Source organism: Sapajus apella, unplaced genomic scaffold (genome assembly GCF_009761245.1).
Source record: "Sapajus apella isolate SASKATOON/1434 unplaced genomic scaffold, GSC_monkey_1.0 scaffold78, whole genome shotgun sequence".
NCBI classification, from domain to species: Eukaryota; Metazoa; Chordata; class Mammalia; order Primates; family Cebidae; genus Sapajus; species Sapajus apella.
The window spans coordinates 1,792,302-1,810,100 of NW_022437018.1; the positions used below are offsets into that span (position 1 = coordinate 1,792,302).

Genomic DNA, 17,799 nt, shown 5'->3' on the forward strand with positions numbered 1-17,799 from the left:
ATCCAGGAAACCCATCTCACATGCAAGGATACACAAAGGCTCAAAATAAAAGGATGGAGGAAGATTTACCAAGCAAATAGAGAGCAAAAAAAAGCAGGAGTTGCAATTCTCATCTCTGATAAATTAGACTTTAAAGCAACAAAGATCATAAGAGACAAAGAGGGACATTACATAATGGTAAAAGGATCAATGCAACAAGAAGAGCTAACGATCCTAAATATATACGCACCCAATACAGGAGCACCCAGATACATAAGGCAAGTTCTTAATGACTTACAAAGAGACTTAGACTCCCACACAATAATAGTGGGAGACTTTAACACCCCATTGTCAACATTAGACAGATCAACCAGACAGAAAATTAACAAGGATATCCAGGACTTGAACTCAGACCTGGACCAAGCAAACCTAATAGACATTTACAGAACTCTCCACCCCAAATCCACAGAATATACATTCTTCTCAGCACCACATCACACCTACTCTAAAATTGACCACATAATTGGGAGTACATCACTCCTCAGCAAATGCAAAAGAACGGAAATCGTAACAAACAGTCTCTCAGACCACAATGCAATCAAGTTATAACTCAGAATTCAAAAACTAACCCAGAACTGCACAGCTTCATGGAAACTGAACAACTTGCTCTTGAATGTTGACTGGATAAACAATGAAATGAAGACAGAAATAAAGATGTTCTTCGAAACCAACGAGAACGAAGACACAACATACCAGAATCTCTGGGACACATTTAAAGCAGTCTCTAGAGGAAAATATATAGCAATAAGTGCCCACATGAGAAGCAAGGAGAGATCAAAAATTGACACACTATTGTCAAAACTGAAAGAGCTAGAGGAGCAAGATCAAAAAAACTCAAAGTCTAGCAGAAGACAAGAAATAGCTAAGATCAGAGCAGAACTGAAGGAGATAGAGACACAAAAAACCCTTCAAAAAATCAATAAATCCAGGAGCCGGTTTTTTGAAAAGATCAACAAAATAGACAGACCACTAGCCAGATTAATAAAAAAGAAAAGAGAGAATAACCAAATTGATGCAATAAAAAACGATAAAGGGGATATCACCACAGATTCCACAGAAATTCAAATCATCATCAGACATTATTATAAACAACTGTATGTACACAAACTAATAAACCTGGAAGAAATGGATAAATTCCTGGACACTTGCCTCCTGCCAAGCCTAAACCAGGAAGAAGCCGAAACCCTGAACAGACCCATAACAAGGTCTGAAGTTGAGGCAGCAATTAAGAGCTTAACACCCAGAAAAAGCCCAGGTCCAGACGGGTTCACAGCTGAATTCTACCAGACGTACAAAGAGGAGCTGGTACCATTCCTTCTGAAACTATTCCAAACAATACAAAAAGAGGGAATTCTTCCCAAATCATTTTATGACACCAACATCATCCTGATTCCAAAACCTGGCAGAGACTCAACAAGAAAAGAAAACTTCAGGCCAATATCCATGATGAACATAGATGCAAAAATCTTCAATAAAATACTGACAAGCCGATTGCAACAGCACATCAAAAAGCTTACCCACCATGATCAAGTAGGCTTCATCCCGGGGATGCAACGCTGGTTCAACATATGCAAGTCTATAAATGTAATTCACCACATAAACAGAACCAAAGACAAAAACCACATGATTATCTCAATTGATGCAGAGAAGGCCTTTGACAAAATTCAACAGCCCTTTATGATTAAAAAAACTCTGTATAAACTAGGTATCAATGGAATGTATCTCAAAATAATAAAAGCTATTTACAGCAAACCCACAGCCAATATCATACTGAATGGGCAAAAACTGGAAGCATTCCCTTTGAAATCTGGCATTAGACAAGGATGCCCTGTCTCGCCACTACTATTCAATATAGTACTGGAAGTTCTAGCCAGAGCAATCAGGCAAGCAAAAGAAATAATGGGTATTCAATTAGGAAAGGAGGAAGTCAAATTGTCTCTATTTGCAAACGACATGATTGTATATTTAGAAGACCCCATCATCTCAGCCCAAAATCTCCTGAAACTGAAACTGATCAGCAATTTCAGCAAGTCTCAGGATATAAAATCAATGTGCAAAAATCAAAAGCATTCCTATACACCAATAACAGACTTAAAGAGAGCCAAATCAAGAATGAACTGCCATTCACAATCACTACAAAGAGAATAAAATATCTAGGAATACAACTAACAAAGAACGTAAAGGGCCTCTTCAAGGAGAACTACAAACCACTGCTCAATGAAATAAGAGAGGACACAAACAGATGGAGAAACATTCCATGTTCATGATTAGGAAGAATCAGTATGCTGAAAATGGCCATACTGCCCAAAGTAATTTACAGATTCAACACTATCCCCATCAAGCTGCCAATGACCTTCTTCACAGAACTGGAAAAAACCACCTTAAACTTCATATGGAACCAAAAGAGAGCCCGCATAGCCAAGTCAATTCTAAGCAAAAAGAACAAAGCTGGGGGCATCACACTACCTGACTTCAAACTATGCTACAAGGCTACAGTAATCAAAACAGCATGTTACCGGTACCAAAACAGAGATATAGACCAATGGGACAGAACAGAGGCCTTGGAGGCAACACAACACATCTACAACCATCTGATCTTTGACAAACCAGACAAAAACAAGCAATGGGGAAAGGATTCCCTGTTTAGTAAATGGTGTTGAGAAAACTGGCTAGCCATGTGCAGAAAGCAGAAACTGGACCCCTTCGTTACACCTTACACTAAAATTAACTCCAGATGGATTAAAGACTTAAACGTAAGACCTAACACCATAAAAACCCTAGAAGAAAATCCAGGCAAAACCATTCAGGACATAGGCATAGGCAAGGACTTCATGACCAAAACACCAAAAGCATTGGCAACAAAAGCCAAAATAGATAAATGGGACCTAATTAAACTCCACAGCTTCTGCACAGCAAAAGAAACAGTCATTAGAGTGAATCGGCAACCAACAGAATGGGAAAAAATTTTGCAGTCTACCCATCTGGCAAAGGGCTGATATCCAGAATCTACAAAGAAGGAAGACCGATTTACAAGAAAAAAACAAACAAACCCATTTGAAAGTGGGCAAAGGATATGAACAGACACTTTACAAAAGAAGACATACATGAGGCCAACAAACATATGAAAAAATGCTTATCATCACTGGTCATTAGAGAAATGCAAATCAAAACTACATTGAGATACCATCTCATGTCAGTTAGAACGGCAATCATTAAAAAATCTGAAGACAACAGATACTGGAGAGGATGTGGAGAAATAGGAATGCTTTTACACTGTTGGCGGGAGTGTAAATTAGTTCAACCATTGTGGAAGACATGTGGCGATTCCTCAAGGACCTAGACATAGAAATTCCATTTGACCCAGCAATCCCATTACTGGGTATATATCCAAAGGATTATAAATCGTTCTACTATAAAGACAAATGCACACGAATGTTCAGTGCAGCACAGTTTACAATAGCAAAGACCTGGAGCCAACCCAAATGCCCATCGATGATAGACTGGACAGGGAAAATGTGGCACATATACACCATGGAATATTATGCAGCCATCAAAAACAATGAGTTTGTGTCCTTTGTAGGGACATGGATGAACCTGGAAACCATCATTCTCAGCAAACTGATACAAAAACAGACTATCAAACATCGCATGTTCTCACTCATAGGCAGATGTTGAACAATGAGAACACATGGACATAGGGAGAGGAGCATCACATACTGGGGTCTGTGGGGGGGACACAGAGGAGAGACAGCAGGAGGTGGGGAGTTGGGGAGGGATAACATGGGGAGAAATGATAGATATAGGTGATGGGGAGGAAGGCAGCAAATCACACTGCTATGTGTGTACCTATGCAACAATCTTACATGTTCTTCACACGTACCCCAAAACCTAAAATGCAATTTTAATAAAAGAACAGATATCATAACAATTAGTCTCTCAGACCACAGTGCAATGAAATTAGAACTCAGGATTAAGAAACTCACTCAAAACCACACAACTACATGGAAAATGAACAACTTGCTTCTGAATGACTACTGGATAAATAATGAAATGAAGGCAGAAATAAAGATGTTCTTTGAAACTAGTAAGAACAAAGACACATGTACCAGGATCTCTGGGATACATTTAAAGTAGCGTCTACAGGGAAATTTACATCACTAAATGCCCATATGAGGAGAAAGGAAAGATCTAAAATCATCACCCTATTGTCACAATTAAAAGAACTAGAGAGCAAGATCAAACAAATTCCAAAGCTAGCAGAAGATAATAAATAACTAAGTTCAGAGCAGAACTGAAGGAGATAGCGACACAAAGAACCCTTCAAAAAAATCAATGAATCCAGGAGATGGTTTTTTGAAAAGATCAACAAAATAGACCACTAGCCAGATTAACAGAAAAGAGAGAAGAATAGATGCAATAAAAAATGATAAAGGGGATATCCCCACTGATCCCGCAGAAATACAAACTACACTCAGAGATTACTACAAACACCTCTTGCAAATAAACCAGTAAATCAGATGATACGGATAAATTCCTGGACACATACACCCCCCAAGACTAAACCAGGAAGAAGTTAAATTCCTGAATAGAACAATAACAAGGTCTGAAATTGAGGCAGCAATTAATAGCCTACTAACAAAAGTCTAGGACCAGACGGGTTCACAGCTCAATTTTACCATAGGTAAAAAGAGGAGCTGGCACCATTCCTTCTAAAACTATCCCAAACAATACAAAAAGAGGGAATCTCATTTTATGAGACCAACATCATCCTGATACCAAAACCTGGCAGAGACACAACTAAAAAAGAAAATTTCAGGCCGACATCCATGATGAACATTGATGGGAAAATCCTCAATAAAATACTGGCAAACTGAATCCAACAGCACGTCAAGAAGCTTATCCACCACGATCAAGTCAGCTTCATCCCTGAAATGCAAGTCTGGTTCAACATACACAAATCTGTAATCCATCACATAAACAGAACCGAGACAAAAACCACATGATTATCTCAATAGATGCAGAGAACGCCTTTGACAAAATTAAACAGCGCTTTATGCTAAAAACTCTCAATAAACGAGGTATCAATGGAACATATCTCAAAATAAGAGCTATTTATGACAAAGCCACAGACAATAATATACTGTATGGGCAAAAACTGGAAGCATTCCCTTTGAAAACTGGCATAAGACAAAGATGTCCTCTCTCACCACTCTTACTCAACATAGTATTTGAAGTTCTGGTCAGGGCAATCAGGTAAGAAAAAGACATAAAGGGTATTCAACTAGGAAAAGAGGAAGTCAAATTGTTTCTATTTGCCGGCAACATGATTATATATTTAGAAGACCCCATCATCTCAGCCCAAAATCTCCTTAAGCTGATAAGCAAATTCAGCAAAGTCTAAGAATACACAATCAATGTGCAAAAGTAACAAGCATTCCTATACACCAATAACAGACAGAGAGCCAAATCATGAGTCAACCCCCATTCACAATTGCTATAAAAAGAGTAAAATACCTAGGAATACATCTAACAAGGGATGAAAGGACCTCTTGAAGGAGAACTACAAATCATTGCTCAAGGAAATAAGAGAGGACACAAACAGATGGAAAAACATTCCATGCTCATGGTTAGGAAGAATCAATATTGTGAAAATGGCCATACTGCCCAAAATAATTTATACATTCAATGCTACCCCATCAAGCTACCATTGACTTTCTTTACAAAATTGGAAAAAACTACCTTAAACTTCATATGGAACCGAAAGAGAGCCCACATAGCCAAGACAATCCTAAGCAAAAAAAAACAAAGAACAATAACAAAAACAAAAACAAAGCTAGAGGCGTCATGCTATCTGACTTCAAACTATACTACAAGCCTACAGTAATCAAAACAGCATGGTACTGATACCTAAACAGAGATATAGACTAATGGAATAGAAGAGAGGCCTCAGAAATAATGCCACACATCTGCAACAATCTGATCTTTGACAAACCTGACAAAAACAAGCAATGAGGAAAGGATTCCCTATTTAATAAATGGTGTTGGGAAATCTGGCTAGCCATGTGCAGAAAGCTGAAACTGCATCCCTTCCTTACACCTTATACACAAATTAACTCCAGATGGATTAAAGATTTAAACATAAGACCTAACACCATAAAAACTCTAGAAGAAAACCTAGGCAATACCATTCAGGACATAGGCATAGGCAAGAACTTCATGACTAAAACACCAAGAGCAATGGCAACAAAAGCCAAAATAGACAAATGGGATCTAATTAAACTTAACAGCTTTTGCACTGCAAAAGAAACAATCATTAGAGTGAACTGGCAACTAACAGAATAGGAAAAAATTTTTGCAATCTACCCATCTGACAAAGGGCTAATATCCAGAATCTAGAAAGAAATTAAACTTACATGAAAAAACAACCCCATCAAAAAGTGGGCAAAAGATATGAACAGATGCTTCTCAAAAGATAACATTTATGCAGCCAACAAAGATGAAAAAAAAGCTCATCCTCACTGGTCATTAGAGAAATGCAAATCAAAATCACATTGAGATACCATCTCATGCCAGTTAGAATAGTGATCATTAAAAAATCAGGACACGACAGATGCTGGAGAGGATGTGGAGAAATAGGAACACATTTACACTTTTGGCAGGAGTATAAATTAGTTCAGCCACTGTAGAAGACAGTGTGGCAATTCCTCAAGGATATAGAACTAGAAATACCATTTGATCCAGCTATCCCATTACTGGGTATATATCCAAAGGTTTATAAATCATTCTATTATAAAGACACATGCACATGTATGTTTATTACAGCACTGTTTACAATAGCAAAGACTTGGAACCAACCCAAATGCCCATGAATGATAGACTGGATAAAGAAAATGTGGCACATATGCACCATGGAATACTATGCAGTCATAAAAATGGATGAGTTCAAGTCCTTTGTAGGGACATGGATAAAAGTGGAAACCATCATTCTCAGAAAACAAGAACAGAAAACCAAATACTGCATGTTCTCACTCATAAGCGGGTGTTGAACAATAAGAACACAGGGACACAGGGAGGGGAACATCACACACCAGGGCTTGTTGGGAGGAGGGGAGGGTAACAGAGGGATAGAAGGCGGTGGAGGGATTGGGGAGGGATAACATTAGGAGAAATACCTAATGTAGATGACAGTGTGATGGATGCAGCAAACCACCACAGCACATGTATACTGATGTAACAAACCTGCACGTTCTGCATATGTACCCCAGAACTTAGCATAATTTTAAAAAATAAATAAATAAATCAGATGCAGTCTTGTTATACTGCCCAGGTGGTTCTCAAACTTCTGGGCTCAGGCAACCTTAACCTCCGAAGTAGCTAGGACTATAGGTGTATATCACCACACCCAGCTATTTTTTTCTACAATTTTGATTATTTTAGTCTCACTACATAACCAATAACATAAGTAGAGGAACAATCTCTCCTGAAAAGTATATAATACCCAAATAATAAGTGTCCAAGAAAAACAGCTATATGCTATTTGTTGTACAGTTTTTTAACTGAAAGGTGCTAGGGAGATTCCATGATTACCACAAGTAATTTGATCCACTGAAGATTTATACTGGTAAAAATATAGATGTCACACTAGTATGATTTAAAATTCAAAGTATTAATATTTATCGAATTAAACTTTAACCAAATTTCATATTTTCTCTATTGGGGAAAGCATTTCCTAATGTGATTTTTCTATTGCTATGTATCTTCCAGTTCATTTTTGTTCAGCCCCCTCCCTATCACAGCACTTATCAATCTTTTGTTAGTTACCAATATTAAATACATTTTTTAATCAACTAGTCATATGTCTATGGTTTTCTCTGACCAACTTTCCATAGCCATCATAAAACAATAATAGGTAAAGCACTGCTAAATTTCAAGAAAGTAAATACTATGCGAAAGCTGACTGAGTGAGGAAATTTTACAAGAGACCACTTTACCTTGGTGGTAACAGTCAAGTCTTCATCATCTGGTTTAGGGCATGAATCCACACACAGTTTGTGGAAAACGCTTTAGAGCAAAAATATATAATAAAAATGAACAAGTTGATTTTGTTTAATTTTTCAACTGCCAGCTTATATTCAGCTTCCCCCTCCAAAAAACAAAAACACAATCTGGGAAACGGTCAGCCATCTGTATATTAAATAACATTTCTTGATACAATTAAAATATGGCCTCTGTTCTAAAAATAGATTTTGGTTACCTATTTCTGCCTCCAGCTGCCTAAATCTATAAAATATACAATGAAAACTGACCTTGAACTCCATAACAAATAGTGACAACCAATATATTGGCAGAGCTTGACAATAATTTACCATCACAGATTATCTGTCCTGAAGCAGAATATGAAATTCAATTAATGGATGACATAACTTTTGTCACCTAAACTAGAAGGAACTTTATGACCTAAAACAAGGTAGAAAGATTCACTGTATCTTGTCCATTATCTATCTGTGGTTAAAAGACTAATCTGTGTCACTTCAAAGTAGCAGTTTTGATTCCTCAGCATGAAAACCACTTAAGAAGGTCCCAATGCTTTCTTTTGTCCTAAAAGAGTATGGAGAATCCCCTGCTGTATTTGAAATGTGTGAGAGTTAAATGTACAAAAGTCTAATAATGAAGGTGAACTTTCTTATTGAGGATACTCTTCCCAGAAAGATTAACACATTAACAATTATAAAAATCCAATTATTTTCACTCTATAGGTCCTACCTTATTCAGGTCCGCATAAACTAGAAAGCCCTTAAAAACCTTCATAGGCACTCAGATATCCAACAAGAGAGACTGCTGGAAAAACACAGTCCTGGCAGTTGTACCTCTATTTCCCTAAGTACTATCTAAATATCTTTCTTCCCGCTGGTTTCCACTTCCAGATTCCACTTATGCCAGGCTCCATGGCAGTTTCCAATCTTCAATGAAAGCACAGATTCCTGAAAGGATGGCCTCAAATGACCAGGAGTGGGAGTGCTCAATATCCCCCCTCCTGAATAACAACCTAACTGGAGTCTCTACTAATTACCAGCACAGACATACCTCCAACTACCCAGCTGAATTTCATGACTGATTTGACAGCCAATGATGCCCCTGGCCTACAGGGATATGGGAGGGACATCAGTGAATTGGGAAAAGAGGCAGGAATGAGGAGATACCTGCCCTGGCCCACAGACCTATGTAGTTCAGCAATCTCCAGCCCATCAGTACTCAAGGGGCTCTAAGCCACCCCTCTCTAAGTCAGGATGGAATTAGATGATACCACATTTCTGTCTGCTGTAGAGACTCCTCCCAGTGTCTCCAAATGTTTTAGCATCTTACAGCAAAAATCTTCAAGTTTGTCAGTTCTTGATTTAAAAGGAACACAACAATCTGTTTAGAGCTTCCTTGAACCCTCTATTTTAATGTGCCTTTGTAGATAATTCCCAATATCTTGTGTCCTTCATCTTTATAATTTATCAACTTGTCATAAACCCCAATATTCTAATCTCTATTGAATAATTCGTATCCAGTGTCATTGCTCTTCAAACTTGGCCTTCCTCTGCTCATTCGATTCTTAGCCATTTCCATTGGGTTCATCAGCTAATTCCATTCTCATTCTATCCACTGGGTGTACCAGACTCCCCCTTTGTATTATTAAAACACATCCCAGGCTAGGCATGGTGGCTCACACCTGTAATCCCAGCACTTTGGAAGGCCAAGGCAGGCAGATCACCTAAGGTCAGGAATTTGAGACCAGCCTGACCAACATGGAGAAATTCCGTCTTAACTAAAAATACAAAATTATCTGGGCATGGTGGTGCATGCTTGTAATCCCAGATACTCAGGAGGCTGAGGCAGGAGAATCGCTTGAACCTGGGAGGCGACGGTTGTGGTGAGACGAGACCGTGCTATTGCACTCCAGTCTGGGCAACAAGAGCAAAACTCTGTCTCAAAGAAAAAACCAAACAAACAAAAAACATGCCAATAGAATATAAAAAGAAAGAAGAGTATTGGCCTTTAAGATCAATTCAAATCTCATTTCTACTATGTCTTATGTCCGAAAAAAGCATCCTAATCTCTTTGAGTCTCAAGTTCTCTAACTAGAAAATCATTTGACCAGAACATTCAACACAGATTGAAGTACTAGGAGATATTTTAATTAGTCCTAAGATCCCTTAAATTTCTGTAATTCTATGTGCTTTTGGTTCTGTCTATAGGAATATTGGGAATACATAGCCAGCAGAATTTGAAAACATAAGAAAAGAAACACCAAGGAAGAAAAGTCATGGAAAAAGAAAAATAAAAAATAAAAAAAAACATTATGGAAGTAGGCAGAAATACCAGCCTACAGGGAAAACAAAACTGGGAAGTTAAATAATTTCTCTCCAAGACTTGACAAATCTTGGTTTTGTAAAACTTCCAGTCCTATGGCCAAACCTTTACTCTGCCCTAAAGGCTTTGATGGTTAATTTAAAAAAAAAAAAAAAAAAAAAAAAAAGATGCTGGTTATCACAGAAATTGTCGAATTTATTAGGACAAACTCAAGGACTAACCTCATTTCTAACGGTAATCTAAAATGAGAGTTTAACTTATTTAAACTCATTAATTTAGACATTAATTAAATAATTAATCTGACTAATCTTATTTAGACCTATACCTTGACCAAAGTGCTGCACAGATAGTTCTATCAATCTGTACTAAGGAGCAAGAGAAAAGATTTGAAAACCAGATAGGCTGACAGTCAAACTGTGGGTCAGCTACTTTGTGAACTATGGGATCATGGTCCAATTAATCAACCTCTCTAAACCACAGTTGCCCATTTAAAAAACAGTAGGTTATAAGAAAACAGACGTTGTGATAGCTTTATGAGATAAATGCATGGCACATAATAGGGTATTTAGCCCAGAATACAACACTCAATAGATATTAGTTTCTTCCATCTATATTTTCTTAGTTAACATAATTTTTTAAATCTGTAAAATTCTACCTGACTGCAGATTCATCAGAACTCCCAGAATCTATTAACAGAAAACGTAAAATGCATTTTAAATCAATAATGTATAGAATATTAAAACCACTAGAAAGTACAGTGAAGGGTACCTGTAATTTCACCTATTTAGGAGGCTGAGGAAGGAGGATCATTTGAGAAACCCAGAATTTTGAGACCAGTTTAGGAAACATAGCAAGACTCTACCTTCATTTAAAAAAAAAATATGCACAGTTATGTACATGATTTAGATCATTTTCTTTAAAGTATAGGACTGATGCTTTGTTACATGATTTAGATCACTTTCTTTAAAGTATAGGACTGATGCTTTGTTACAAAGCATTCCTTTGGGAGCATACCTGGGACGTTATTAAAATTAATATAAATTATACCTATTGGTATGTAATTAATGCAGTAAGAACTCTTACTTCCCTTACTTTGTATTTATTAAATGCAAAGAATAAATTTACCAAAATTTGATATCTACAAGTGAACTACAGTATATAAGTCATCCCAGCCAAACCCTATGAAATTGGCTAAAAATGGTATTGTTAGCAGAACAGATGGAATGAGTAACCAGTGTCAAACAGCATGATTTCTGGACCAAAATGTAAGGGGGGTGGGTGCAGTTAAAACAGAGTAAACAGTAGTACCCCTTATCCACTATATGTGTGGAAAAGACACACTTGCCATGTTTTTCTCTGCTCTCACACCACAGAAACAATCATCAACAAAGAAGGCGTCTGTGACCAAACGTGTGGAGAGGTTTTCCCCACCAAAAAGCAAGCAATCACTTCTGCAGAGGACACAAACTTGGCGTCATCTAATTCAGTTCTCACACTCTGTCTGCAGATGGCATCAGATTCCACAGGTAAAGGGCTCAGTCCCATGAGACTGCTGCCCTACATCAGTCTTAAGTCTGAAACTCCAGAACTTCTGACCAATCGGCTTCAAATTGGGGTTCCCAGGACTCCCTCTTTGGGTTAAATTGAATTGCTGGAATGGCTCAAAGTATTCAGGGAAACACACTCACCAGTATACTGTGAATGACATTACAAAAGGTAATGTCATTGAAGATGAAGAGATGCATAGTGCAAAGTATGGGGCTAGTGGCATAGAGATGCCATGCCCTCTCAGGACACACCACCCTCCAGGAACCACCATGTATTCAGTGATCCGGAAGCTCTCCAAGCCCAGTCCCTTTGGGTCGTTATGAAAGCTTCAATACATAGGCATCACCAATTAATCACTGGCTGTTGGTGACTGACAACCTTCAGCTCTTCTCTCCTCCCCAGAGTTTGCAGAGTGAGACCAAAGATCTCAACCCTCTAATCAGTCATGTCTTCAGGATGGTGACCAGTTCCCATCCTGAATCTACCTAGGAGCTTCCAGCCATCAATTATTAGCATACCAAAAGACATCACTTTGGAAATTCTAAGGATTTTAAGAATTGTTCACCGAGAAATTAGTCAAAGTCCAAACACAGATTTTACATCTGCGGTTGTGAATTATGTGGTTACAACTACTAACAGTTAACTGTATTCCAAACATATTACATTGAAAACTCCAGAAATAAACAAGTCATAAGTGTTAGCATGCCAGTCTGAGAAGCACAATAAAATCTTGAGCTCTTGCCCTCTATCCATCTCAGGATATGAATTATTCCTTTGTCCAGTGCATTCACACTGCATGTGCTGTCCAGCCTTTAGTCATTAACATGGTCTCCTGTATCCAGCCGTCAACATCATTAAGGCCTGAAGGTCCAGGAACACTCAAAGCTGATCATCTGTTTTTCTGACTTAGAGTCAGGGGGTGAACAGTGGCCTAACACTACATGACAATGCCCACATCATTCACCTCACTTTATCTCATTACATAGGCATTGTATCACTTCACATCACCACAGGAAAAACGGTGAGAACCATACCATATATTTTAAGAGACCACATTCAAATAACTTTTATTACAGCATGTTACTATAATTTTCCATTTTATTTTTAGTTGTTGTTAATTTCTTACTGTGCCTAATTTATAAATTAAACTTTATCATAGATATGTAAGTACAGAAAAAAAAAAACAAACAGTGAGTGATTCAGTATTATTTGTGCTTTCAGGAATTTACTGGAGGCTTTTGAATGTATCTCCCACAGTTAAGGGGGATCTACTGCACTTACTTCATTGTAACATAACACATTCTCTCTAGCTCTTCAGTTAAAACTGCTCAGTTTACAATAAAACACCCTATCACCACAAATCAGCAAAACATAGGAATCAGACCAGAAACAGGGATGCTTGCAAAAACTTTCCAGCTGCCAGTGGAGAAGAGCTCAGGAGATATTAATGTGTTACTCTGGCCAATACTCTTGGAGAAGTTGCTGGGTGTTTTACTTAGCTGTAGCTATGTGCTCTGCCCTACATATAACAAGGCCTAAATTCGCCTGCAATTTTACCTCCCACAGAAAGAACCACTGGAAAGATTACTGCTTTAAGAGCTTATCCACTCTGAACCACATCACAGAACAAGACTCTATTTCAACAACAACAAAGCAACAAACCTAATTGTTCCCATGTAAAAATAAGTCTAGGTCCACACTAGATCTGAGGAGTTCTCAATGCCATGAGACAGGACAGAAATATATTACAAAATTATATTCCTGCTTTCTATAGAAATACAACTGTTGATTTTAAGCTTTTGTTAAGACAAGTCAAAAAGAGCAAAAAATGCAAAAGCAAAACTTGAAAGGCCATTTCATCATCAAGGGCTCATTCACAAACTATATATTGTTCAAAACATTGGTTCTGAATTTTGACATGAGTAAGTTGCACTTTTATTCGAGGATGTCCAAGAGGTCAAATAAGACAATGTCATTTGTTTTTTTATTTTTTTTTTTTTTTTTTAAGAGAACAGTAAACTTCTTTAGAGAAATGAATTGTCGTAACTTCATAAGCTAAAGGCTCATGAGTCATAGTTCTAAGGTCATTTGTAAAATATAGTGGTGCATGCTTGCATTCTGAACTTCTCAGACTTAAACTCTCATATAGTAAATATTCACAGATACAAACTGATTAAACAAAAGCCCCTTTTAATCTGACATTATTTTTCCTTTTCGTTTTTTTGTTTGAGACAGAGTCTTGCTCTGCTGCCAGACTGGAGTGCAGTGCCACAATTTTGGCTCACTGCAACCTCCACTTCCCAGGTTCAAGCAATTTCTGTGTCTCAGCTGCCCGAATAGCTGGGACTATAGGCACATGCTACCATGCCCAACTAATTTTTTATATTTTAATAGAGATGGGGTTTCACCATGTTGGCCAGGATGGTCTCGATCTCCTGACCTCATGATCCACCCACCACAGCATCCCAAAGTGCTCGGATTACAGGTGTGAGCCACCATGCCCAGCCTATTTTTCTTTTTCTTTTTTTTCTTTCTTTATTTATCAGCAACAGGAGAGTCTAATTAAATGTGGTAGAGTGGTATAAAGGAATACAACAAAAAGTGTAAACTGAATTAAACCAGAGAGAATCATATCAATGTCAATACATCTGGAAAATAGAATGCAAAATACACAAAAAAAAGTGGCAGAAAGATATGTAAAGTGTAGAACCACTCATCTTCCATTTTAGGACAAAATAAAAATTCTGCATATTATTTCTGAGCATCACAATATAGTTAAGGATTTCAAAAGGGTATTGAAATGGAAAACAGCCAATGATGTTGGCAGCCTCAATGACGTTCATGATGTTGGTCACCTCTATGCAATTATTTTTTTAAAAAACTTTTATACCAAAAAGTCTCAAAACCATCATTTTAAAAGACTGTCCTCCAGTTACAAATGAATGATTACTTTCCTAGTTTTCAATATAATCAAAGACGCCACAAACACACCCGTACACACACCCATACACACACGTGCATACACAGTCTTCTCATTAGAACATCTCATTGGCTTCAGATCATTGGTGTAATAACATTGACAGGAAGTCTTTAAAGTTAATACAGAAACTGACATCTAGGTAAAGCATTCCTTTAGGTAAATATCAGAACTCCAACTAGCACATAAGACACTGGAAATATCTCAGAGTCTCAAAGCAGGGATTCACTGCTTTGAATCCCTGACAAGTACAAAAATTCCATATTGGAAATGTTTTGCTATTCAAAACATTAAAATAGAAACATCTGAGTTAAAACTCATATTTTTAAAATCTTGTTTTCTTATGCTTCTAAATTTATTTTTATTGAAATATGGATACCAACAATAATATTTATGTCAATGCCTTCCATTCAATTTAGAATAAAAAGAATTAGGGGTAAGAAGAATGTGAGTACTTCCAATCATTTAAGGTACTTATTTCCAGCATTCCATTTGTATTGAAAATGTACCTGCTCTTGATGCCTGTACATTCTTTCTTTGTACTGCTTCTCTCACAACAGGATCTTCCATTTCAGTGGTAGGCTGAATGGGTTTTAAAAGAAAATAACTAATAAATCATATACATTTTATACAATATAAAGTTAGTAAATAAAAATAAATATATATACCTTCAAGGAAGGATGTTGTTCAGGAGACCCTACAAAGCAAAGGGGACATGTCATCAATTATATGTAGGTGTGACAGGGCCAACCAAACATTCATGTAGTGTTAGTATCAAGCTGAGTCCTCATGCCTTGCTCTGAAAACAATTACTTAAGGTTTTGAGGGTTCTTTTTGGCATCTCCTTTTCATTGCCTAGGATAACAATGTGATGGAAGTATACGAGTAAAATAGGAACATAGGATCTCTAAATCACAAAGATTATATTTCAAAAGTGAGATTGTTTCAAATGCCTATAACTAAAATAGAAAAGTATGGATATTAATGTGAACACGTTGGGCTGATAAGGATAAAAGGGACTATTAAACAGTGGAGCAAAACAAACCCTGAGAGCATCAATGTCAAAGCTGATAGTGAACACTACAGAGTATTTAAACTCGAAACAACAGAGGCATTGGCGCCAGACCACAAATATTTATCATGTGCTTCCCCTTGTCCTGTCACTTAGGAAATACACAGTTGGGATGCTAGTTCAGGTGAACGTGTGATTCACCTCTCATCAAAGAAAGTGTTTTAAATTGATCAGCTATGATACACACTTAGGAAATAACGGTTTCTCAAAATTCTCATTTTCCCATGCCCACGTGGCTACTGAAGCACTTACATTTCTCATATCCTCTCATTTGACCTTTTCTTAAGAGTTCCTTGATCCACTCATGCAAGACTTAAAACACATCAAATAAACCATATAGAATAAGCTTATAATATCAAAATACTTATCAAAAAAGAAAACATTGAATTGCCACAGTCTTGATAGAAAAGAATAAACTTTTATATTTCAAAATCAGTACAGTATTCTTAGAAAATGACAATTTTGGTAGTCACAGAATAAATTTTATAATATGACTGCTTCTAAAATTAGCTAAGTTTGGCATGTCATCTTACTCTGTAAATGACTTTTAAGGTCATTTACAGAGTAAGATGACATATCAAAGAACTGGCTGAATCCCCCAAAAAATTAGCCAAAATGCAACTTAATCACATCTTATTCACCATGTCAATGAAACTTCTTGCTCTGAGGCCTGACAGTTATGAAGAGAAATTAGCTGTTGTTTATCCCAATTCTAGCACTCTCTCCTGCCTCCAGTACGCTCCACAGAAATAACTGCTTTTGCTAAACTGGGCATATGCCCAAGGAACTGGAAGTGAGGTGTCTCAAGCTTCCTTGGTTTTAACCCCAAAGTCCCCCAACAAACTTTTTTTTCTTCCCTCCTCCTTCCCCTTTCACAATCCTTCTTCCTTTGCAAAAGTAATCTTTAGATCCATCATCCTGATGCTTCTCTTCCTAACTGCTTTTTATGAATAATTGTGACCACTTTTTTCATCTGTATTCAGCAGTAGTAGACACCAATAATTTCTTTTTTCATCTCATTCTGCTTCCTCTGTGGCTAGAATCCTACTTCAGAAATAAAAGGAGATTAATGCCTTCCTGCCTTCCCTTGATTCTGTTATTTTTAATTGTTGTCCAATGGTTCTTTTTCCAGATTCCTCTAAAGGAAGGCTATTTCCTTGTTATTCAGAACTGTGTCCAAGGAACAGCACCAACACCACCTGAGTACTCCTGAGAAAGGCAGAATTCCACATGTGCTGAATGAGTATGTCCATTTTCCAGAAGCTCCTCAATGAATTCATGAAAATTTGGATGCCCTGTTCTACACTAATGTGCTTCCACTTTTGTTTACCTTAATTGCCCATCTGGAACTTAGCCTCAATTTCTTCCCTATTAAGTCCCTGAATTTAATTCTGCATTATAAGCCATAATGTTTCTAATAAACTTTTAATCAGGCTATACCTTCTCTAATTTCCTCTCCATAAATCACATGACACTATTCAATTTTGTTAATTTGGTCTATATGATACTATCCGATGAAGTTATAACATTTTCTATAAAACTAAATTATGGCCATACATAGCCGATCATTTATGGTGATATTCATCTATGGTAGATAAATCACAGGTCTGTGTGATGAGGTACTTCAATCCTTAATGCCTCTCTAATAGTGAGAATGACAGCAAGAGCAGGAAGATGTTACTCTAATTCTCTGACACATTTTGGTGCTGGAAGCTGAGTTACCTTCTTTCCTATTTCTATCACCCTGCTCTTCCTTCTTCTACAAACCAATTTGACTTTACTACCCTCCTTTGCATACACCTGCATA

The 17,799-nt window shown here is 37.3% G+C and overlaps 1 protein-coding gene across 4 annotated transcripts in view; it reads right to left on the reverse strand.

Annotated features, from left to right (window-relative positions):
- LOC116532963 (ankyrin repeat domain-containing protein 20A2-like) overlaps window positions 1-15,768 on the reverse strand; it is an 18,417-nt gene extending 2,649 nt beyond the window's left edge. Inside the window, exons 1-4 of one of the 4 annotated variants that reach the window (XR_004261016.1) lie at window positions 15,589-15,768; window positions 15,430-15,502; window positions 11,051-11,081; window positions 7,627-8,100 (exon numbers count right to left, since the gene is read on the reverse strand). Coding sequence is in view for 1 of the 4 variants with exons in the window: in XM_032252543.1 (XP_032108434.1) it covers window positions 7,932-8,100; window positions 11,051-11,081; window positions 15,430-15,502; window positions 15,589-15,642 (327 nt within the window). In the remaining 3 variants the exon portion in view is untranslated. Of the gene's footprint in view, window positions 1-7,613; window positions 8,101-9,223; window positions 9,398-11,050; window positions 11,082-11,163; window positions 11,198-15,429; window positions 15,503-15,588 lie in introns of those variants that run through there. The other 3 variants (XM_032252543.1, XR_004261017.1, XR_004261018.1) reach the window with 3 other exon arrangements.
- Between the last annotated feature and the right edge of the window lie 2,031 nt (window positions 15,769-17,799).